This window comes from Brachyistius frenatus, unplaced genomic scaffold (assembly GCF_029030835.1).
Source record: "Brachyistius frenatus isolate BFR_SWC_R1_liver_20210118 unplaced genomic scaffold, ASM2903083v1 Contig_127, whole genome shotgun sequence".
Classification (NCBI taxonomy): Eukaryota; Metazoa; Chordata; class Actinopteri; family Embiotocidae; genus Brachyistius; species Brachyistius frenatus.
This window is the reverse complement of record NW_027210726.1, coordinates 745,001-769,052: the sequence shown is the minus strand read 5'-3', so window position 1 is coordinate 769,052 and position 24,052 is coordinate 745,001. Positions and strand designations below refer to the sequence as shown.

Sequence of the window (24,052 nt, the reverse complement as noted above, 5' to 3'; positions counted from 1 at the left end):
CCATTTTGGAATAAGGCTGTAATATAACAAAATGTGGAAAAAGTGAAGCGCTGTGAATACTTTCCGGATGCACTGTAACTCTATCAAAGGCTTTTTTGGCATCTGAGGTGGCTATGATGGTTCCTGTTTGTTGTGAAGATGACTAATGCATTCAATTAAAAGGTCTTCATGTGTTGTTGGATGCATGTCTCCCTTTAATAAAGCCAGTTTGATCTGGATGAATTATGGATGGTGTGACTTTTTCTATTCTATGAGCGAGTGCCTTAGTGATGCTTTTTATATAGACGTTGAGGAGAGATTGGACTGGATGGTAAAGATGAGTCTTTTTTAGGTTTGAAGAGCAGTGAAATTGTGGCTGTGTTCATGCTTGCTGGAAGTCTTGCATTTTGTTTAAATGTTGATGTCATTTTGTTAAAAAGTGGAGCTACAATGGGCCAGAAGTGTTTTTAGAACTCAGCAGAGAAGCCATCCGGTCCTGGTGCTTTGTTATTGGGCATATGATTGAGGGCTATGGAAAGTTCTTCCTGTGTCATTGGTGACTTTTCATTTGATTTGCCAAGTATTTACCAGATTTGTTGTTATGGTGGAAGTTTTCTTGGCGTTCTTGTCATTTATCTTGAGTTTGTATTTTCTTAATTTATGCTGGGTTTCCTCTGTTGGGTTACTGGCATGAATGTTTTCAAGTTGTTTTATTTTTTTTCCCAGTTCAGCTTCGTGTTCTTTTTCTTTGCTTTTTTTTTGTAAACAGAGAATGGAATTATTACATCTGCACTAGGCAATCGGAAATGTTAGAAATGGAAGAAAATACATTTTGGAAAAAAAGGGATGGGTCATCAGTTAGGGCCATAAACATTACAGATTGTGATAGAGCTGTTGTTGATTGATATATTAATGATGATGAAACGTCCTTCAGGATCTGTGATGGTGATGTTATAGACAAACGAGGCTTTTCTTGTCTAATAAAATGTACATCTCTTTGTTTTCTGTTATGAGCCGAGAAAATGCGATTGCATTGTGGTGATTTTGATTTATTATTGTCTGTTCTGAGAGGTGAAATTCTTGTAGCAGGCACATATCAGCATGAAGTTTGGCCAAATGGTTGAATAGTTTTTTTTTTTTTTTTTTTTGCCTGTGAACCAATTCCACAGATATTCCAGGTTACAAAGTTGAGTGATGACATTGTTGATTGTTATGGGCTGGGTGTTAATGTCGATACAGGGGTGTGTGTCTATATTTGTCCATGTCGGTGTCTGTGTGTGTGTGCGCGCGTGTGTATGTGTGTGAGTATGCATGTGTGTGTGCATGGCGTAGTCGGAACTGCTGACAGAAAACATAGCAAAAGAAAACAAACAAAACAAGATGACAAGATGATTCTTGTTGTTCTGAATTTGTACCCTCATGGTTGAAATGCACTTATTGTAAGTCGCTTTGGACAAAAGCGTCAGCTGAATGAAAAGTAATGTAATGTAACAAACAACAAAACGCATTTAAAAAAAACAAAAAAGAGAAACGGAAGCAAAGGATTAGGAGGTGCAGAACATACTCGGTGCAACAATGTATGTACAATAGACCATTTTTAGGTTTAGAGAGTAATACTTAACAGTTGAATGGAAGAGAGAGAGAGAGAGAGAGCGTGTTTCTTAATGGAGCGAGGAAAAAAGGGAACGAGAGAATGTGTGGAGCTGGATGGTAACGGAGGTGAGCTGAGTGGAAATAGTTTTGACAGCGCGTTGTAGCGATTTATTTTCTTTAGTGAAGGTGTCGATTTGGTCTTGACTGTATTCTAGGCTTTGGCGGAGTGACCGAAATTTTCTGTGAAGCACCTCGATGAGTGCGATTCTGGCGTTAAGTCCGGAGAGATTGTGTTCAAAGAGATCGAAGATGAGTACTTTGCTTAGCTCAGAGCAACAGGCTGGTTTCGGGGATGAGGACGGTGTTGTACCTGTGCTCGAGGGTGAATACTGACGATGTCGTTTGCTGTTTGGAGTGAATCCGGTTTTGGAGTTGCCTGTTTTATCCTTGTTCATGATGCAGATTCTGTTGTAACACCGGTCGATGTATTCCTCAAGGTGATCCAGGTCGCTTGGTTGTAGTCCGATTTTGGGTGGAAAGAGGGAAGAGGATGAAGATTGTTTGTGTCAGCTGTCTAGCAGCCATCTTCATTCTCGCACCGTCTCGTGAGAGTTGCAATCACAGTAGCATGACGCAGATTAATCATGTTTTTATTACCTTAGAATGAGCCCTTTATGTCTACATAGGGAACGGGTCCTCTTCTAGAGAACAAACCATCCACTGGATCTAGAGTGAGGCTTTTGTGTTTTTTCCTAGTTTTGACGCTAAAGTATATCCTACACATTTGTAAGGGGAGGGTTAAATGAGTGTTCAGTTGGTTCCAGTCTGCAGCCTCACCACTAGATGCAACTAAATCCTATGCACTGGTCCTTTAACAATCTCCCTCCATAACCACAGGCTGTCCTCTCAAAGCTTGAGCTGATGGAAAGCTGTAGGAGGGTATGATTTGGGCTTTGCGTTATGGATCTGTGAACTGGAAATAGCATTTATATATTATCAACTGTCAACAGAGGAAAACAACTCCACCTGCAACTTACGACGGAAATATTTGAATGAAAACATCTGCAAAGGTTCAAAGGCAACGTATTTAACTTGTTTACCTCCAGTATTTAATACAAAGTATTATGCTCAAAGCGACATCAGCCTTCTTTCTATGATGTCTGTGTGGTGTAAGAAAGTAGCTCTTCCTTGACTTGTATGATGTTTTGTGTTTTCACCTTTGAGGTGGCTAAAAAATTGAAAGTAAATGTTGTAAAATTGTCAGTGGTCTCATCAGCATAAAACAATTAACATAATATGCTGGACTGACAAACAAAAGCACGAATGTTAAAACTTCCTCTCCTGGCATTGATTTAACCCCTAAAAATTTATCTCAGCTCGTCAACATTATATATTCAGAAGTTTTTTTCCAAAAATAAATGTTTTTGCTTCAAGGTGACTTAAATGTAACTCTACACCTTTGCCTTCATTCAGTATACACAGATCTACAGTATGAATTTGCAAACAGTCTTTGCCTCTATCTCCACCCACTCTTACGCCGCTCGCCTGCAGCTCAAGCTGGCACCTCAAGCTGGCAGCTCGATGACATCGAAAGCCCCACCACACAATTTAGTGGGATAGATTCCTTGACATATAAAACCCTGGATGTCTGAATCTGTGTTTCTCAGACTGTCTTCGATATGCTGTAGTTCCAAAGTTGAAGCACTCAGGAGGTGGCGTTGACTGCTTATTTTGCTCATGATATGTCTTCTAGCATATGAGACACGTTAATAAAGTTAAAAAGTGTATTTTCATTAGAGGGGGTTTAACTAAGGGAGCTTTAACTAAACTAAGTAATTCAAAAGGGAAACATCATCAGAGGCAAATCCATTCAAAACAGGCAGCGTGACCTGGTTTTCAGTTGGTGCATAAATAGTGTAGTTGTTGAAAACATTCTTGGCAGACACATGTATTTACTAGTTTGTGGAAGGGAAGCCAGAAAAATTTAATTTGGACTCTGTATCATCACAGGAGACAGTATTGATCAAGTGGGACTGAAGGAGGAAAACTTGAGTGTAACTGCTATCAGTCATATCCAAAGACAATTTCTACCACCAAGATGTTGACATTCAGCAGATTTCTACTAGGTTAAGTTGCATTGATACAAAAGAAACGTGGATGCAGTGAGTCTATGCTGGAAAACCAATCAGAGCAGAAGGTCCGACAGCTGTGGAGCAGAAGTCAAATTTGCTACTCTACCGTCAGATTAACTGTCGGGACAGACAAGGCCAGATAAGTGGCTGCTGATAATCCACACTCCCACTGGGGTGACACGGTTAACAAACAGGAAGATTGTCATGCATGTAAGAATGTTTGATTACTGATTAACGCCTGCACACACTTTCGCATCGACACACACGGCATGTGGTGGAATTTATCCGGGCTCCTCGCAGATCCAACAGATCAGAGCTCCAACTGCATGAAACACACACTCAAACACTGCACGTACGTAAACAGCGGGAGACAGGAATCATTCCTCTCACCGTGCACACACATGCAGTTCAGCTCATATACGTCGAGCTAAGTTGTTTTGTTAAGTTACAAAACTTCCACTCAATTTGAGCCGCCGCAGCTTTTCCCTGGGTGTGTTGTCTCTCTCTCGCTTTGTGCTCACTGTGTTTGTACCTGGATTGTGTTGTAACTGTCGCAGGAGCATTCCAATTAAGTAGGTATTGTTATGTATGAGATGGAGAGCGGTGGGTAGTGACAGGGCTGACAGCATTACTTAATGGGAACGCTGGTGTCTGAACGTAGAACGACAGCGGAGACTCTCTACAACCAATTTATTGTTTCTCTGCTGCAGGAACTCACAAATAGAAAAAGAATACATTACACCCACAAGGTGATACACTCTGCTCTTCTACGTAACACAACACAGAAAAGGCTTGTGTGCTTTAGTGCGTCTCACATAAACATGAACAATTATTGACTACAAATGAACAAATGAGGTCTAAACCTAGTGACCTCATTTGTTCATTTGTAGTCAATAATTGTGCAAATGTGCTGAATCCTCACAACAAAAAATGGGAAAACAAATACTGAATATTTTATTTAGAGCCATTTGCAGCGATTAGTCAATAGTCAACAGCAGCAATTAGTCAATAGTCAACAGCGGTGATTAGTCAATAGTCAATAGCAGCAATTAGTCAGTTGTCAGTAGCAGCAATTAGTCAATAGTCAATAGCAGCAATTACTCAATAGTCAATAGCAGCAATTACTCAATAGTCAACAGTTAATAACTGTGATTAGTCAATAGCAGCAATTAGTCAATAGTCAACAGTTAATAACTGTGATTAGTCAATAGCAGCGATTAGTCAATAGTCAATAGCAGCAATTAGTCAGTTGTCAGTAGCAGCAATTAGTCAATAATCAACAGTTAATAACTGTGATTAGTCAACAGTTAATAACAGCAATTATTCAATGGTCAATAGTTAGTCATATTTTTTTGTCAATAGCAGTGATTATTCAATAGTTGCAATTAATTAATAGTCTATTGACGGATAAATAATTGGTAACTATTTTGTCAAGCAATCAGTTTAAAAACAATTTCAAACTCCACACAGTGGTCATTATGACCTTATGCTTGTTATAAATTCACAGATGCGATGATTCAGATGTTTGAATAAAATAAAAAATGTGAATACATCATCTGTTTTTTTGGACATTATATTGGGCACCTTTCCCTAGTTTGTGATATTTTAGTATGTAGATAAAGCACTTAATACCTATTTGCAGTCGCATGTCCCATATATGTAGAAGTCAGTGCTCACCTATGAAAAAGACGATACACTGTTGGTCAGCAAATACATTTTGACTTGTCTAGTATTTGCTGACACAGGATGCCAGCCATATTATGTGTGACTTAAGAATAGAAATGGCAGAAAAAGGTCTGTCACAGTGGTGTGTTGCCATGGATCATTAGGTTTACAGCAATTCTGGATTCTACATACTGCTGTATCCACATGGGGGCCAGGCATGTACTGTTTTGAATGTAAAACATATATATCCATATTTACCTCCGCCTTTCTGTGTGGAGTTTGCATGTTCTTCCTGTCCCTGGGTTCTCTCTGGGCACTCCGGCTTCCTCCCACCATCCAAAGACATGCTTGTCAGGTTAATTGGTGATTCTGGAAAAATTGCCTTTAGGTGTGAATGAGAGCATGAATGGTCTTTGTTTCCATCTGTCTCTATGTGTTGGCCCTGTGATGGACTGGCGACCTGTCCAGCGTTTACCCTGCCTTCGCCCAAAGTGAGCTAGGCTAGGCTCCAGCCACCGCGTGACCCTGTTCATGATACAGCGGGTATAGATAATGGATGGATGGATGGATACATGGACTTGCATTATGGCGCACTGGGAGAACTGCAACTAGAACAACTGTGAAATCGCCACAATAGTAAATCTATCTAGACATATAAAGTGGTTGCAGTTTCAGATTTGCATTTCATAGAAATCGCCACAATCTGTGAAATCGCCACAATAGTAAATATATCTAGACATATAAAATGGTTGCAGTTTCAGATTTGCATTTCATAGAAGAGTGGACCGTTGACTTTGGCTTCAGTCTGCGCTATCACAGTGCTTTTCTAGTTTACTCAAAAATAAAAGTAAAAAAAAACAAGTAAACAGTTTTATTAAAAATTTCTAAAAGTCAAACATGCATGTATTTATATAGATAACATTTGAGTTTGTGCTATCCCTGAGTGTGTGTTTGTTTGCATGTAAAGACTCAATCAGAGTACATCTCTATAGGGGGGATGGACAGGCCAACCCCTGGATCCCAGTCAATGAGGCCTCACAGCAACACACACTCTCACTCATTCAGTCCCAATTAGACCCCAGACACCCCGTGAAACCAGAGCTGGAACGGCAGCCCCAGTAATGGCCGGATCGTTACAGGAGGGAGGAGAGCGGTGAGAGCAGAGAGGCCGAGGGAGAGGGAGGTGGACTGGCGATAATAAGAGGTTGCATGAGCACAGACGAGGAGGGAGATGAAGAGGAGCGTTGGAGTTTGCATGATTACATCGTATTTATAGTCCTGGACACAAAGCAAAGACATGCACGTGCATTTAAGTACGTACGAGCCTTCGATGACATTCATTCCTTACGGTCATGCTCTTAAAGTAATAACCTGCAATATATGCAGGATATAGAAAACGTAATGCTGCTTTATTTGTAAAACAAGGACTTCAATGCAGTAGTTTTAAAGCTGGAATTGTTTCTACATATTGTATCAAATACATAGAGACAAAGTCACACCTAAAGTCCAAGTCCTTGTTGCCTCATTTCACACTCAAAACAGATTCTAATGCTCTTTTTAAAATTGAACCTAATTAAGTTCCTGTGATTATAAGTGTTAAAATGTATTTTTCTTTCTGTTCTTGTGAGGAACAATGTAGAAGGAGCTTCACAACAAAAGGGTCGATGTGCAAGCGTCTGGATAATTTTTAAGCGATAAGGCTTAAGAATAGTTTTTAAGCAATCAAGACTCAGTAGTCATTAAAAGATAAGGTGAGAGGATTCAGCATTAAGGCTTAAGTATAGCCTTGAAACAACGAGGTGTAAGGATTGTATTTAAGCAATAATATGTAAGGATAGCTTTAATGCAAAGGAGTCAAGAAGAAGCAATAAGCAGTAGGAGTTGTGAAAACCTAAAGCATTAAAGGAACAGTTTGCCGGTGTTCAGTTGGTGTTTGTACAAAACCTGAGTGTCTATGCACTTGATAGGTGCAAAAAAAAATTGAAATTGGTGCTACATGACCAGAGAAAACTGAGAAAATAGGCTTTAGTATAAATTTTTGCTCAAAATGCGGAAGTCCTATAAAGCCCAGAATGCACTGCGCTCGTTGCGTTCTCCTGCAGCCGCCCCTACACCGTTTCTATTGGATAAGCTTGAATGGAGGTCCCGGTTACCTGCATCTTAAGCCGGGGTGTCAGCAAGTGAGCAGCCGGCCGTTTGTTTACAAAACTTTTTGGTTGCGGTGGTTTCGACTTGCCTCGTTCCTGGGTCCCGAGAGCTGTAAACAAATACAAATAATGTCACACGTGGAGAGAACACCGCAGTTGAAAGTATTAGTTTGTGGTCTCCATTTCAAACCGGAGGAGTAAGAACACAACGACTTTTGGACCAAACCGAGGACGTAAAGAGGAAATAAGCGGAAGATACTGCCGTACCCAAAACGCGTCGCATACAGGTGAGGTTGTCGCCACAATATATCGTTACTACGACGTTGTTATCTTAGCAGCTAAAGGACACTATACTCACTGATAAACCGTAGCTCGTTACTGTAAATTACACCAACTGCTTGCAGCTGAAACTCCTGCAGTGACGTGTTCAAGGTCTCTGCACAGCATCATTATCTTACTGTTTCAATACTACAGCCACATATCAGCTGGAGGGAGGACACAGAGAAAATACGTCATACTGTTACACTGCATATCAGTACAATGTTACTGATTATGTCAACAGGTTGGAATATTTCTATTATCATGACGTTAATTTGGTCAAATTAAAAAAAAAAATCTTTATTGTGAGTAATATAAAATAGCACACTCCTGTCATAATGGTGAACATGTTTCTCATTTGAGATTTGTGAGCCTTTTAAAAGTATTCCCTAATTGTTATTGTTACTGATTTTTATTTGTAACCATTTTTCTTACCAAAAACAGGTCTGCTGGAAGCTTTTCAGTGTCCTCCTCTAAACGGCAGACTTTCTCCTACATAGGAATGAGGTCGCGAGCCTATCTTGCCATCCAATGCAGGCCACAACCAAGACAGGTGTGTTTACATGTGTTGTAAAATCTCAGCAAAAGTTAAAATAAAAATGTTCTAGGTTGAATCATCAGCTGTATAAATATAATTTACCATAATTGTAATGTCCCCCAAAATTATGAGCCATTTCATAAATGCTTAAACAGATTTTAAAATGTCTTACAGGAGAACCACGTTTTACACAAGTTTATTGTAATTTTCAATCCACACACCTCGGAGTTCATCTGAAGCATCGAGAGACAACCGAATCCAAACATTCCCCACAAGACACCGATGTCATCACGAGCCTGACTCAGCCTGCGCTATCGGTTCAGTGTTGGCTGGCACCAACACTGAACCGATACCAGAACCTTCAAAAGGAGCTGCAACAACACACTTCAACAGCTGCTTCTGAAGCAGACTTCTGCGTGTTAAAGTGGACGGTGCATTGATGATTGACTTTGTGCTGATTCAGATTAAAATGTCCTCATTGACATATTTTCAATATGCTTTAATTACCTTCTATATTATTGCTTTCTTAGCGCTGTGTTTTGCAAGAAATAATCACTGGGATAGATTACTTACTGAAGTACTGTCAGGATGATAACTCCTGGAAACAACTGCAACTCATATTTAGATAAAACAGATATTTGTTGTATTGGTTGGTCTATAAATCAGTAGTTTAGCAAATGTGTTATTAACTTTCTTCTTCAGGTGAAGAAAAATATTGTACAAAGAACTACAGTGCAGAAGCACATGGGCTTTTATAACAGATTATATTAAAGTAGTCATATTGGTGCAGAATGAATCAAAGTCAGAAATATCTGTCTGCAAAAACAATCTATTTTAAGAGGGTCAAACTTAATAGTCTCTGCCGCTTCCAGTAGCATGTCCTGAATAATGAATGGGCTATACGACTGAGCCTTGTCCTGCCTCTGGGTCATCCCGGCGTTTCGCTGCTTGGATGTCCCAGTCCCGTTATTCAGGTGTGCTGTCCCAGGTCCTGAATGCGGTGTCCCACAGAGTTCCCAGGTAGGCTATAGGCTTCATAGGGTTCACGAGCACCCGTGATACACTGAATGAAAGGAAGTCACCTGCTCATCACAGAAAGAGCTGGACCTGCTGATCGGTGTTTGTTAGAGGATCTCATCCACCGTCCTTCCTCTTTTATTTGCCGACCTTTTATTATTTGCCGTTTTTTGTATTTTTCGCGTAATATCTTGCCATCTTCTTATCATTTTATCTATTGATCTTTTTGCTATTCGCTTGGCATTGGCTTCCTCACTCATAATCTCCTATATAGCTTTTTGTTCTTGTTATATTTATAGGCTATTTATTAATTTGAGTGGGATCAGATTTCCTTCTGCTTTGTGGTCGTTCTGTTGGAACGGCTGGAATCACTTTAACATACAAAAATACCTCATTTAAATAGTGATTTGCACCTGATATCCAAGACGCAATTACTTTTAGTAAATCACCCGCAAAACGGGTGCAAAATAAATGTGCAAAAAATAAAAACGCAATTTAATAACCCTTATTTGAGATCTTGGTAAATCAGGCCCTTAGAGTTTTGTACTGAAAACGCGTGTGCAAAGGTAAATAAAGCTCTCAACTTGCTGGGAATAAAATAGTGTGGCTGGATTTTGTGTGATCAGAACAAATAGTCATTATTGTTCATGGAAATTCAACTTTTCACTCAGTGAAAGTCAGGGAATTTAACATTTTCCTTTGGAAACCCTGTTTTTTAAGCAATAAAGATTTGGGCTATTTTTAATCCAAGAGGTAGAAGGAGCTTCTTCAGAAAATAAATTCCAGTAGCATTAAGTAGTAAGAGGAAACAAAGGTTTTAAGCTACATGGGGTAAGGGTAGTTTTTAAGCAATAAGGAGTTGGGATAGTTTTTAATCTGTAAGAATCCAGAGTGTGTTTAAGCAAAAGGAGGATTCGTAATTCTTAAGCAAAAACGAAGGTCCAATAGTATTAAGCAATAATTCGGAGGATAGTCTTCGGAAGTTGGGGATAGTCTTTTTCTTGAAGTTGAAAGCAGTACAGAGTTAGGATGAATTTTAAGGCGCATTTTGATTTGTGATTATTGCATTGATACTTATATGTGTGTGCTTTTATTCAAACAAGACTCTGTTATCTAAAAACGCACACAAACCTGCAGTCAAACACTCTTAAAAATTAGGAGTGTTTGTTCCCAGTCGAACGTAATGAATGAGGAGATAAAGAAGAGGAAAATGAAAGAGAAACAAGGAAGGAGAGGAGACGGGGGTCAAAGCGAGTCCAAAAGGCTTAAAGCTGGAAGAAAGGGATGTGGAAAATGGAAGAGAAGAGAGGCAGCAATGGGAAAACAAGGACAAAGCCTGTGTCTGTGTCGTCTTTGTCAGTGTGGCATTTTGGAGGACAGAAGGGCTGTGTGTGTGTGTGTGTGTGTGTGTGTGTGTGTGTGTGTGTGTGTGTGTGTGTGTGTGTGTGTGTGTGTGTGTGTGTGTGTGTGTGTGTGTGTGTGTGTGTGTGTGTATTTGCTTCCCCATCCACTCAATTTGTGGAATTGATCCGCCCCCTAATAGTGAGCAAAACAAAACAAAAAAATCAGCCTAAAAAGTCATCCTAATCCAACCACTGTTTATAACACAGACGGGAGAGAGATGAAATTTAACGGGAGAATAGTATAAACGGCTGAGAGATGAGGGAAAAGATAGAAGAAGACAAATGAAGAGAAACAAAGAGAGAATAAAGGAGGACTACTCAGTGCAAATGGAATAAAAACAAGAAGTTTGGGCTCCGTGCAGAGGTAGGAGAGAGGATACAAATAGACTCTCGCGGCCGGCTGTAGATTAAGACAGAGGGAGGAAGATGAAAAGAGAGGGGATATCACAGAGAAAATGGAGATCAGACGAGTGGTGGAGATGAGAGGCCGGCATTGCGGCTGCTGGAGGACGAGGAGGAAGGAGAAAGAATGGGAGATGGATTGAGCAACTGGAAGCTCGCTGGGGGTGAAGAGCGAGAGGCGGCGAGGCGGCATGAGTGGAGAGAGGAAGAAGAAAGAGCGATAGATGGATGGGGGGAGAAAATTAGAGAGGAGCACTTGAGTTTTTCTGAGATGTTATTGAGTCAAATAGGAGCGTGTTGTTGTAAGACAGGCCAGGGCGGCTATTCTCACTCCCAGCGGCCCTTCTCATCTTTTCTCTCTTGCTCGCTATGCTCCTTTTTTTTACTTCGCCCACACTTAATCTGCTGAGGGGCAGGAGAAGCAGTGCCGTCTGATTTGGGGAAGGGAAAGTGGCTGCAGGAGGTGTAGAGCTTAAATACAAAGGAGGAAGAGGAGAAGATTCTCAGCACATTGCTGTTTATTTGGTCGTTTTGTGGGATTTAATCAGGCTTTATGACATTGTAAATCTGTGGTAATTGTTTAAAATGCTGCATAAGTACCACAGACACATGCAGTACCTTAGAGCAGAAGTTGTTTGCTTATTTTTGGGCTGTAGAGTTTGCTGTTGTGATCTTTGGAAGCATATTGAGCTGTGAGGTGGGTGTTTGCTTGCTGTCACAGGCAGTGATTTCGATGTAGACAGAGTACAAACAGTACAGCGGCTAGGATCATCCAAACTTCATGCCGGTCCCCACAGCCCCAGTGTTATAAACTCAGGCAGACAGAGAGAACAGAGGCACCACACTGTGTGTGTGTGTGTGTGTGTGTGTGTGTGTGTGTGTGTGTGTGTGTGTGTGTGTGTGTGTGTGTGTGTGTGTGTGTGTGTGTGTGTGTGTGTGTGTGTGTGTGTGTGTGTGTGTGTGTGTGTGTGTGTGTGTGTGTGCGTGCATTTATTGCTATCGTTGTGTGGACCAATTTTGGTTAAAAAAAAACCTATTTTATGAGGACAAACACACTTTGGGAGTACATTAGGGCCGGTCCGAACAACTTTAAAGTACAATTTGAGGGTTATAACTTGGTTTTAGGATTAAGGTTAGAATTAGGTTAAGGTAAGGGTCGAGGTTAGGCACTTAGTTGTGATGGTTAGGGTAAGGGGCTAGGGAATGCCTTATGTCAATGAGTCTCCTCACAAGTGAGACACAAGAGAGACACGTGTGTGTGTGTGTGTGTGTGTGTGTGTGTGTGTGTGTGTGTGTGTGTGTGTGTGTGTGTGTGTGTGTGTGTGTGTGTGTGTGTGCGTGTGCGTGTGTGCGTGTGGGGCGCATATCACTATATTCATAATGTCCCTTTAAAAACAACAGCAAAATACTGCAGCACTGACTGAAGACTCGTCTTTGCTGGCGAGTCGGGCAGCTGCTTCCATCTCCGCAAAGATAGCGATGCACCAACAATGTGCCTGACCACACCTCATTTTAAGACCATATTTGCTGTGAAACAATGTGGCCGCTGGGGGAGAAAATGACGACGCCGCTGCTCTAAATGAGCAAAGACATTAGCGTTGCACTTGGTGCCAAGCGTTAGACTGAGCCACTGAGAGTCTAACTGCCAAATAACCAGTGAACCAATGGAATAATGTTTGCATGTTGGGTTTGAATTTCCACGACAACTTGAATACATCATGAAGAAGAGATTAAAGCAGGGCCTGATATCACCTGCATTTATAAATACGATATTAATGATAATTCGAGAAACATTTAATTCAATTCAAGTTTTAAAAGCAAGTTTCACATATTTTCTTGCTGATTTTTTTCTACATTGATGTTTGATGGAACAGTATGAAAGAAACATGTATCAATCTTTGAGTTCATACATGTTGTGAGTCACATTCGTCATTTTATTATTGCCACAAATGCCTTTAAACAAACACCTTCGTAAAATGCTCCTGCCTTCCTTAAAGAAGCTCATTCCAATGCAGGAGTCCCACTGGTTCTCACAAGCATTATAATACCAGTGCATAGACACACACACACACACACACACACACACACACACACACATGTACACGCACACACACTCACACGTCCCAGATGCAATCAGTATGGCCTTTGCCTTGATCCATTGTGCTCTAACGATTAAGCCTCAGCTCTGCTCAGTGGCCAGCTCTGCTGCTGTGCATCTCATCACATCCCATTCATCACTGTACGTCCGTCTCCACCTCTAGCAGCCCTCTGTCACATTAGCCTGCCACTGACCTCCTATTGACCCACATACACACACATAGACACCAGATAGCCACACAGTTAAGTGACAGCACAGTTTGTACGTGTTTTTTTTTCTTTTTCTGTTTTTTCCTGAAGGCAGTTCACTTCAGGTTGCTCACAGCTTACTCAAGGTTTGTCTCAACGCTCACGGCCCAGTTTGCAGCGAGATCTTTGGTGACGACTGGCTTTATTTTCACTTACAATCACTCACTGTACACCTTCAAACTGGCATTTACACAGATCTGTGAGTAACATTTGACAGATAATGTGAATGTAAAGAAGCACAGTGTATTTTCTGTGTGCTGAATGGTACTGCACATTTCAGTGGAAACTACATCTGTAGATCTGAAGCATCACAAGTGGATATTTGTTTTTTTAATGCCTTTCCGTCGGAGTATGGAGAAGATAACATCTACATGAACAGTTGGGATTTGGTTTGGGATTCTGGCAAAATAAGTATTTTCACTTTTCCAATAAATAAAAATCTTATTGAGGAAGATACATTGCATATTTAGAGCAAATCTACGTTCCAGAATATGTTTAGTCCAGTGAATTTATCTATTTCTCAAACAGCTTGACCTGCACGTGGAAGATACGCTTTCTGTAAGATGTCCAGTCCGTCATGACTGAAATTACAGGGCTCACAATGAAAGAAATGGATTCCTTCCATTACGTTGGTGCAACATTTTCAGCACCTCTCTGTTAATTGGAGCACTATTACAAAGGGCCTCTGTGTATTTACACACAGATGACAGTTCATCATTTGCACTTAGCAATTTCCCAATTATTACAGTTTAGAGCTTAAGTGGGAAGGGTCAATATTTATCTCTATCTCATGCGCTTGTGCACACACACTCGCTGGCCTATCTGTATTAAAATAGTGAATTTTTCCTCCTTTTTCTAGGCCGAGCCCATGTGAAAGGAATGAAAATGCAAATTTGCAGAAGATACAGTGTTCTGTATGAAGCTCTATTCCCCCTTGAGTTCTCGTTTCACCTCAATGTGATTCAATATCTTTTTAATTATGGCTCTGTGTAAGGAGAGGCCCTTACACTCCCATCTCTCCACGCTCAGGTTAACATATGGGAAGATGATATCTCAGCAGGCTCCTGTGCTCTATGTGCTGTTCAAAAAGTAATATATGCTTTTCCACACCTAGCCAGTCTGCTGTTGTAGCTCAGAGAGAGCTGGGGGAGGAAGGATGTGGTGGAGGTTAATCCCTGGTTTAGCCTCAGCTGTTATTTAAAAAAATTAACAACTAAAATATTAATGTGGACTAAATCTAAGGCCCTCCATCTCTGTTATCCTTCTGAAGTTCAGCAGCGCCACTTAAGTGCATATCAGTCTTTGCTCGCCTTCTCCGCCGGAAGTGTCAGTGTTTACTGACAGCCGACATCAATTCCCATAAAATCAGCAGCCGACACTGACGTGTGTGCAGTGCAGGAGACTGCACTCCATCCCCATGACTAATCAGTCAGTTGATAATGCCGTGGAAACGAGGGTGTCTCATCGGGAGACCAGAGGGCGGCGTCTCCGAGGGCAGCGGTGGGCGGTGTGCTAAACTGGAACACTCAACACAAGTTTAGGCCTAATCGTCTCATTGTCTCCGTTCTGCTTGAAAGGATCAGCAGCCATGCTAAGCTCCTCAGGGTACTAGCCCTCAGCTGCTCTCTGCCATCTTGCTTTGTCTCTGCTGTGGTTGTTTGTGTTTACTGAGCAGAGACATTTTTTTTTTTTCCCTAGCGGCATTGTTTAGTTATTTGATTTAGCTCACCTTTTTGAATTTGTTTTTTTAGTTAATCATTGTTTCTTCTTTAGTTAATTCTGGGAAATCCTGATGAGCATGAATACACATCTGTATTTGTTCACAGTTTACCTGGACGTAGTAATAATAATAATCTATGATTATTATTAAATACTATCTTCGTAAAAGTAGTGGTAGAAGCTTGAAATCGAAAATGCAACCGTGATCCGGCCGACAGCCATTAGTACCAATTTGATGCAATCACAAGCAGTAATGCTGCTGCACCTGCTTGTGTCATTTAATCTTTGAGTATAATCATTTCAATCCCGTGTGGTAACAACAGACTCCGCCACTGACCACAAAAACTACTGTACACATGGGTAAATGTAAATACATGAAATGCTTATATCAGAAAATACATAAACGGTAGACAGAATTGAGGTTTGATGTGGATAAATTCTGGCCTGGTGTTACCACACCCAAATTCACTTCATGAATACATGAAGTCCAGCCATACTCCATTGGAGGTTGTTTCCAGTCATTTTATCCTAACTGGCGTAGACCTCAGGTTTGGTATCTATTGGAGCAGCCTTTAACCAATCAGCATTGACCGCCATGTGAGGTATGTTGGAAGCCGAAACCCAAGACCCTCCCCCAGTGTGAGCAGAGTGTTTGGTTAATAGGCTTTTCAGACGTCGACTTTGATTCCTCGATGTTTGCTGGCCTTGCTACAACCGTTGGTCTCACTTCATCGAGCTCTACTGCTGCTTCCATTGTTTGGAACTACACTTAGAAACAAACTCTTTAGCTTCAACGTCATCGCAATTGGCCGCCGCCACTGTTTGCTCATTGTTCCGGCCTCCGGAGTGGCTGAGCGAACCTTCATGTGAACACGGCTTACAAAGACGGTAATCACAGCAAAGACTGAAGCTGTGAGCAATACGTGGGCGGGGCAAAGTCAGTGAAATTCTTGAGTATTGTAAGTATGAGTATTTTCAGCAAAATGTGTTTAAAGAACAAGTAGTAAAGTGAAACTACTCAATTTGCCAGTGTAATGGTTTTGTTGTTGGCTGGATGCCCACCTAAATAAAAAAGAAATGTTGTATGAGTGTAGATAAAATCATTTTTGAGAAGACAAGTGTTATATCAACAAATACGTGTATTCCACATTGACATAAATGTAACATTTCATAGGAGTTGGCAGTCTGTGAATCTTTTACGTGGCACTAGTCAGAACAACGGGAGTTAAATGTTCTAATTAAATATTAACATGACATAATTTGTCCATAATATGGAACAAAGTGTATGAGTCAGCCCTTCCAGTGGTAGTGAGTTTGAGCTGTTCTTCAATGCTGCTCCCTTCAATTCCTTCAGTCAAACATGTGAACAGTAATCCAACACAGATCATTGGCTTCCCTGCATCTCACGTGTCAGCTCCTCCTTCTACAGCATCATCTCATGTCTGTATGAAAGTTGTTACCATAACCAAGCAACGGATGTCCAGGATTTGTTGAGGCTTTTTTATAAACCCTGTCCCATTGTCCAGCTGCCTTTACGGTACAGGACACTGTTGTTATGCAGTGCCTGTTTTGTTTGTCTGCAGACACGTTGTAAACACAGTAACTCGCGAAAAACAAATAATGCAAATATTATACATACACCACAGGTTCTCCCAGCAGAGCTGATGAACTCATTCGTTATTTTTTGAAGCACCTTGCTGCATTGAAATTCCATGTTTTCAATCTGTAAATGACTGAACCATAGGTGGGGTTTTTCTAAGCCTTGGAAGGAGTTCATCTCACATGGGGATCAAATGTGAAACCTGAGGCACGGAGTCCGACCAGCCGCCCATCTCTGGGCATCGCATGCTAAACTTAAGTTGTGGTAGAAACACAACAAAGCCAGAGGCGGAGAGAGAGAGAGAGAGAGAGCCTGAGACAGGACAAGAGGACAGAGAGATGGAGAGCTTGTAGCCCCCCGAGGGCCCCGGTCCTATCTGTCACTAAGCCACAACGATTCGCCCTGTAACTGATCCATGGACACAGAGTCTACAGGTCATCTGTGACAGCCTGCTCGGTGTGTGTGTGTGTGTGTGTGTGTGTGTGTGTGTGTGTGTGTGTGTGTGTGTGTGTGTGTGTGTGTGTGTGTGTGTGTGTGTGTGTGTGTGTGTGCGTGTGCGTGTGCGCCTCGTGTTGGTGTGGGCGGCTACATCAGTGCATCTGCATTCTGTCTCCCAGTGGCTGTCAGTCTTCATCTCCTGTGGCAGAGTGCAGAGAGGTGTGTGTGTGTGTGTGTGTGTGTGTGTGTGTGTGTGTGTGTGTGTGTGTGTGTGTGTGTGTGTGTGTGTGTGTGTGTGTGTGTGTGTGTGTGTGTGTGTGTGTGTACATGGTCATTTGCTGCTAATGAAATGACATGCAGGTAGAGACGTGGCGAAGGGCACCACAGGGTTAGAGATGCGCAAGAGTAATATGTTGCCACGGCAACAGTCAATGAGACTGTGTCCATGAGAGAGTGTCTCATGTAAGGAGAGTGAGCGACTCCAAGGGAGAGGAGAGGCGAGGAGAGGAGAGGCGGGGCAGGGCGGAAACAAGTCAAAGTGAAGCAGTTGCCATAGCGACTCTCCTTTGCAGCTGCCTGTAAATTTCTCTCCCCCCTGTGTGAGTGTGTCTGCCTGACTCTTGGCTGTGTATGTGGACGTATGCGATACCCCGGCGTGTACCTGCGGTGTGTTGGGCTGTATCTTCAGTGTGAAACATGTAATGCATGTTTCATCAGGTATTTCACTCACTGTATTTATATATAAAAAGCAGCTTTCAAAGGGAGCCATCTCTCCTCCCTTCGATAACAGATGCCGTAGTGGTTATTTATGTGGTTGCTCTGCACTGCTGCTCTCTCATATCCCCCGGCCTACGCTGACACACACACACACACACACACACACACACACACACACACACACACACACACACACACACACACACACACACACACACACACACACACACACACACACACACACACAGACAGACAGGAGCCAACAGGGGCTGTCACTGTGCCACAGTTCTAAGTCTTGTGTGCCATATGCTGTTGTGGGCTCCTGGCAGCATAGCGTCGTTGCTCGCAGTCAGCTGAGAGACCGGTTCAAAGGCCAACAAGGGCCCGACAGGGACCGTCCTGCATGCACACGCAGCGCTGCACGAGTGGGCGTCTGTTGAAAACCCATGACTGACACTGGATTGGATCGTTCCTTGCATGCGAGTTATGCCAGAATTTATTGTTATAGTTTCAATGAACGACAGTTCAGTTTAACTAAAACACCCTCAGCTACCTTCAAATGTCCATGTTTATCAGGTATTTAACAGAATCTTCTGTGAAGTGAAAATTTGTTGAAGTGGAAATGGTGTTTTCATTTTTTAAGCACATTCAAGAAAACATTAAAGCATTAAATGTATGTAAAAACAGCTGAAAAACTGCACTAATATCAAGAAAATTACAACTCATAATGGGTGATTCTCAGATCTTGTTAAAAGGAATTTGCTCAATAGTACAAATTTACACTGATTTTAAGAAAACTTTACAAGACTCTAAACCTAAATTGTATTTTTTGACAGTAGACCATGACATTTTTATGTGAAACGTTTCTGTTATCTTTCCATTTTTTACCTAAAGGCGGAGCCCACTAAGAATTTGTGCCAGTGCAAAATGATCCCAGAAAACTGTTTTCTTGAGATTCCCCACGGGGGAATTGACCCAGAAATAGGTTGATGTAGCTGTCCCTGCAGCTCCCAACGACTTGCAATTTGCATTTATGGGATTTCTAAGTTCCAAGGTGCAAAATAAAATGAGGAAATTATGGAAATTCGTTGCAGACAGGATATATTATTATGTGTTGATTGCAGGCAGAATGTTACTCTTCAGAGGGGAGAACGGACAACCGGTTTGCCCCATAACGTGTCTCCTCACGTCGTATTCGTGCCTTTTTACCTTCTGTAAATTGTTGGTGGTGGCCACTTGCTTTCATGTGTTTACTGTGTCATCCCCGAGTGCCTTTTTACTCCTTGTTAAAACATCTCTTCTTCACAGCGGAGAGCTCTTTGGGGTGAACTTTGACACCAGCACTTTGAGCTCCCAGAGCAAGAGAGCTCTTCTGCTCATAGTTTGTTCATTCATACGTACAGTTTACTCTCAGTTTTAACTAATGTCTGCCCTCAATGTTCAGCTTTGATTTATTAAATAACATGAGCAGGTGGGATCAATTGCACTTGCTTGTTTCGCTGTTCTCAGTCAATCTGGGCCTCGGTGTGAACTACAGACTGTCATCGGCAGTGACAGACAGGTTAGCTCTAATCTGCAACAATAGCCAGTGATTTTCTTCAAGCGTTATTGCTTTAATCACCAGGAAACATTTGATTAGATTCTCGCCTCGTGTCTCTTGTTATTGCCTGTTGCTGGAATCGTTGCCTGAAATCTAAATTACCTTGAGCTCATTTTTAAGAGCTGACATCCAGCTGCAGGGAACAGCGCGGTTCTTCTACTCTCATATACAGCACTGTGTTTTCATCCTGCCGAGCAATTTGCTGTTTGTTCAATATATTATGGCCTAACACAATGTGTGATCAAAGAGAATATGAGAGGCGTAAATACAGTTATTGACTTCTTTTTTTTCTTTTATCCTCTCTGTTCCCTGCTTCCTCCGCTGTCTGTGTATGTGTGCGTGTACATATGTGTGTGTGTGTGTGTGTGTGTGTGTGTGTGTGTGTGTGTGTGTGTGCGCGTGTGTGCGTGCATGTGCGCGTGTGTCTGTAGATATTCGTGACCGCAGGAAGAAGCCCGTGATGCTGTTTATTCACGGAGGCTCCTACATGGAAGGCACCGGAAACATGTTCGATGCCAGCGTCCTCGCCGCCTACGGCAACGTCATCGTGGTGACCATGAACTACCGCCTCGGTGTGCTCGGTGAGTGACCCGGCTACAGTAATACACTTATAGACACGCACATTATCTTGTTGGCACGCTGCCATCCCACCAAACAGAAAACAGTCATTTTTGCACGCATGCAAGCCAATTTCTTCCTCTTCTATCTGAATTGATTAAGTCGATGATGGATGACATTAATGGAACTCATCAATCGAATGACAACCAGCGCAGGCGTTGATCATGAGAACTCACTTTCTTATGGATTTTCTTTTGTCGATTGTTCCCGCCTAAATGCTCTGATTGTGTAATTGTTTTGTTTTCTTTGAATGCCACGGTTGCGTACGAACCCCTTGCACTGCAACCATACCACCGGAAAGAAAAGCGCTGCCCGATTTTTACACACAAAGCAGCAGTCAGTCTTGAATAAGGCTTAATAGGAACATCTGTTTCTGTCTGTAATTACGCTGTGCGATGCTGCACTTTTGAAAGATCTGATCTGGTTTTGTTTTTTGCTGATATATCCCTCAGTTTTTCTGTTATCTTTTCTGACTGTTGTCAAAAACAATAAGAAAAATTCAGATAAATGGCCATAGATCGAACATAATGTAAAACAAAGGCAATAAATATGAATTTTACTTTTACACAACCTCATAGTTTGAATATCTACATCTTAGTAGGTGTCTTGAGTCCTCTCACATCTTGTCAAGTAACGGCATGATCATTCAGGTCACAGCATTTACTTGATGTAAGCAGTGACAGTTTTGCATGATCTATGTCTTTTTTTTATGTCTCAATATTTGTATATGATAAAAAAAAAAAAGCCAAATATTCACAACCTCACACTTTACAGAGATATTGATCTCTTCACCATGTGACAGCCATGCTGTTATGAGTCCTGTATTTGGCAGTAACATTCATATAAAGCCCTTTCAGAGTGAGGATGCAAGGACAGGAACAAGCATGCAAATCAGATTCAGATCTGGCATTTTTACTGACAGAAATGTGCCTCACAATTCTTCATTTTAACAGCATGCCCTCGCGCAGCGTCTCCCACCTCGAGATGCCTATTTCGCAGCCGTATAATTCACTCCACAAAGAGCAAGGGGTTGTAAAAAAGGAAAATGCCTTTACAGAGTGTTTTGGTAGGGGAAGGCTTGGTGATGATGCACTTTTGAGCTGTTGCTACCAAACGCAGCACGGTGAAAGTCAGGGATTTGAAAAGCGGTTAAGGTGGCTTTACAGGCCGAGCGGAGCGCGCTGTACCCCGTCTGCTCGGGTCGCTGCGAGATCTGCTACAGTCAGGTCCGACAAAAAAAGTAAAGTGTCGTCAGCTCTCCGGCTCGTCATCCCTTTTCTGGAAATACACTTGACTTCTCCTCTTTGTTACTCACCGCACTCTGTCTCGCTCCACTGAGACCAAGTAATTTAGCTTGGAGAGGAGGAACATGCCTCTAAGGAGGCAAGTGCTAACTAAAGGAAACTAAGTGCATTAGATATTTCATTAGGCGACGAGAGAGTGGGCTCCTGGAAGCTGTTTCAGAATGCCTGCCTGCCTTTGATTTGTTTTGTTTCTCTCTTAACGGACATGACTGTGTGTTGTTTTTCGGAGCACTTACGCAGCCTTTACAATGGTGATAGATTTTCATTTGCACGTAATTACCTAAAGTGTTTGCTTTTTAATGCATCTTTCTTGAGTTCATCAGCAGTTTTGCTCAAGTGGATAACAAAATGCAATCTAAAATGTGACGATTGCCAGAGATCCATGAAGCAGGAAACCAGTGAGTGACCAGACTCGTGTTTTGATTTCTCACTCGTATCTGTCAAATTAACAATACTGTCACCAAATTAATTGTCAGGGAACACTGCAATATTTCTGACAGGAAAACCATTTTGAACACAGCTGAACCTTTCAGAAATTTGGAATAGAATCAGCTGCCTTCCTGCTTAATCTATTTGAAGTATGATTAAGTATGAGGTGTGATTGTATTACCAGAAATAAAGTGGTTACAACAACATGGATGAACTGCTGGCTTGTTCACCTTTTGGATCACTTCTGAAACTTGCCCTGAAACTTTGTTGTAGTATTGGTGCTGAGTTCCCAAATGCTTACTTTTGTTCGTACACCCCCTAAGTTATGGAATACCTTTTTTTTGTTGTTGTTTTTTGTTCTCATATAATTTTGACAAATGACTGAATATACTGTGTGTGAGTTTGTGTGGTTAAGACTCTAATCCTTTTGTGACAGCTGCTAATTGCCACAAAATGGCTTTATAAGGCTGAGGCTGTGTTCCAAATAGCGTACTTCACTTAGTACACTAACTTATAATCCTCTTACATGTTCGCACTCTTACTTGTGTGGCGCATGTATTTCAACAGGGACACTGCTCTTCTGCGCTTACCAGAAATAACTCAATTTGCATTTGAATGCATCACCTGCCGACATATCTGCTGGCTGTTATTATTTTACCCAGAAATTACTTTTTTTTGTGTGTCCTCTGTTTAGCTCGCACAATACGGCTTCTATCAAGCAACAGTATGATGCATCTTAGTGAACATAAACACATTGTGCGGTTGTTCCGCAACAGCTGCAGCTTCCTCAGAAACCACAGTTTGAAAAAAATGCTGACTTTGAGGGTGGAAAGTGTCCAGCGTTTCATGCTCAAATGGTGGACCATTTTTGTACAACATGCGGCTATTTGAAGCGCACAGCGTGTTTTCGTACTTAAAGTGTGAACATGCTAATGCACTCAAATTAGTGAGAGTTAGTACGTAAGTAGTATGACGTTCATCTTTACACAGCCGTTTTATGCCAGCTTGAGCCTCGCAGGTTGAGTTTTAGATGGATAAAAGTTATACAGTACAAAAGACATCTAGATAAGTGGATTACAAACACGAGAAGTTTTCAAAGACAATAAAATGAAACAGAAGTATCATCAGCTACTCCGAGCTGTTTACTGAATTTGAAAAGAGAAAACAGTAAAGTATCAAAATCCCCCTGATTTCTGTATAAGTTGTTGTTGTGTGCCACTTGGTTGTGCAGTAGGAAGGACTTATCTCTTGTGAATTTGTGAATTTACTCCCAGTACCTTCACACTACATCATCCTCTCTTCAGTACTCTGGCAGCATGTCTGCATTGTCTTCTTTCAGCATGCTATCTGTGACACTCTCATCACATTCTCTGAGTCAAGGAGAAAGCAAATTGAGAGGGAGACTTTGTCATTTGTATGCAAAGACACAGCCGCAGCTATCTTCCAAATATGAGAGCCATCCAGAGCAATTTGGCCATGATTGGGAGAAATGTGAGTAATCTTTCGCCCCGTGCGTCCTGTATGATGGATGGCACTTTTTTCCTTTGACAGAGAGACACCAGAGCAGAGCCAGTGCAGGAGTCGGGAATGTGCCTTTGTGTGTGTTCAGAGGTGGTGTGCATAGAGCACGTGTAGCCACGTGCATTCATGCATATCAATGTCTGCTCTGTGGATACACTGCATGATGTTTCCTGCTGTGTTTGCATTCTTGCTTCAGCAACCCAACATGCTGATTTGGAAGGGCAATGCAGGAATTATTGATACAGAAGCTCGATGTGGTCATGTGAAATGGGAGCTCGATGCAAGAGTGTGCTTCTGTGTGTGTGTGTGTGTGTGTGTGTGTGTGTGTGTGTGTGTGTGTGTGTGTGTGTGTGTGTGTGTGTGTGTGTGTGTGTGTGTGTGTGTGTGTGTGCGCGCACAGAAACCTTTGCATGAGATTATCTTCAATATGAAGTGTCAGACCCCTGCGGTGCATACTGGATGCTCGGACTGTGTTTATGCGTTGACTGATGTGGTCTTTTGCTGCCTCTGTCAGCAGTGCGAGGGGTTTCATTTTGTGGTCTTGCTTTACTAAACCTACCACAAAT

The 24,052-nt window shown here is 41.8% G+C and overlaps 1 protein-coding gene across 3 annotated transcripts in view; it reads left to right on the top strand.

Moving 5' to 3' along the window:
• Positions 1-24,052, top strand: part of nlgn2a (neuroligin 2a) — a 135,564-nt gene that overhangs the window by 42,355 nt on the left and 69,157 nt on the right. For 2 of the 3 annotated variants that reach the window (XM_069714160.1, XM_069714159.1), the window contains one exon: positions 20,046-20,195. In XM_069714160.1, the coding sequence (XP_069570261.1) occupies positions 20,046-20,195 (150 nt within the window). Of the gene's footprint in view, positions 1-10,413; positions 11,157-20,045; positions 20,196-24,052 lie in introns of those variants that run through there. The other variant, XM_069714161.1, reaches the window with a different exon arrangement.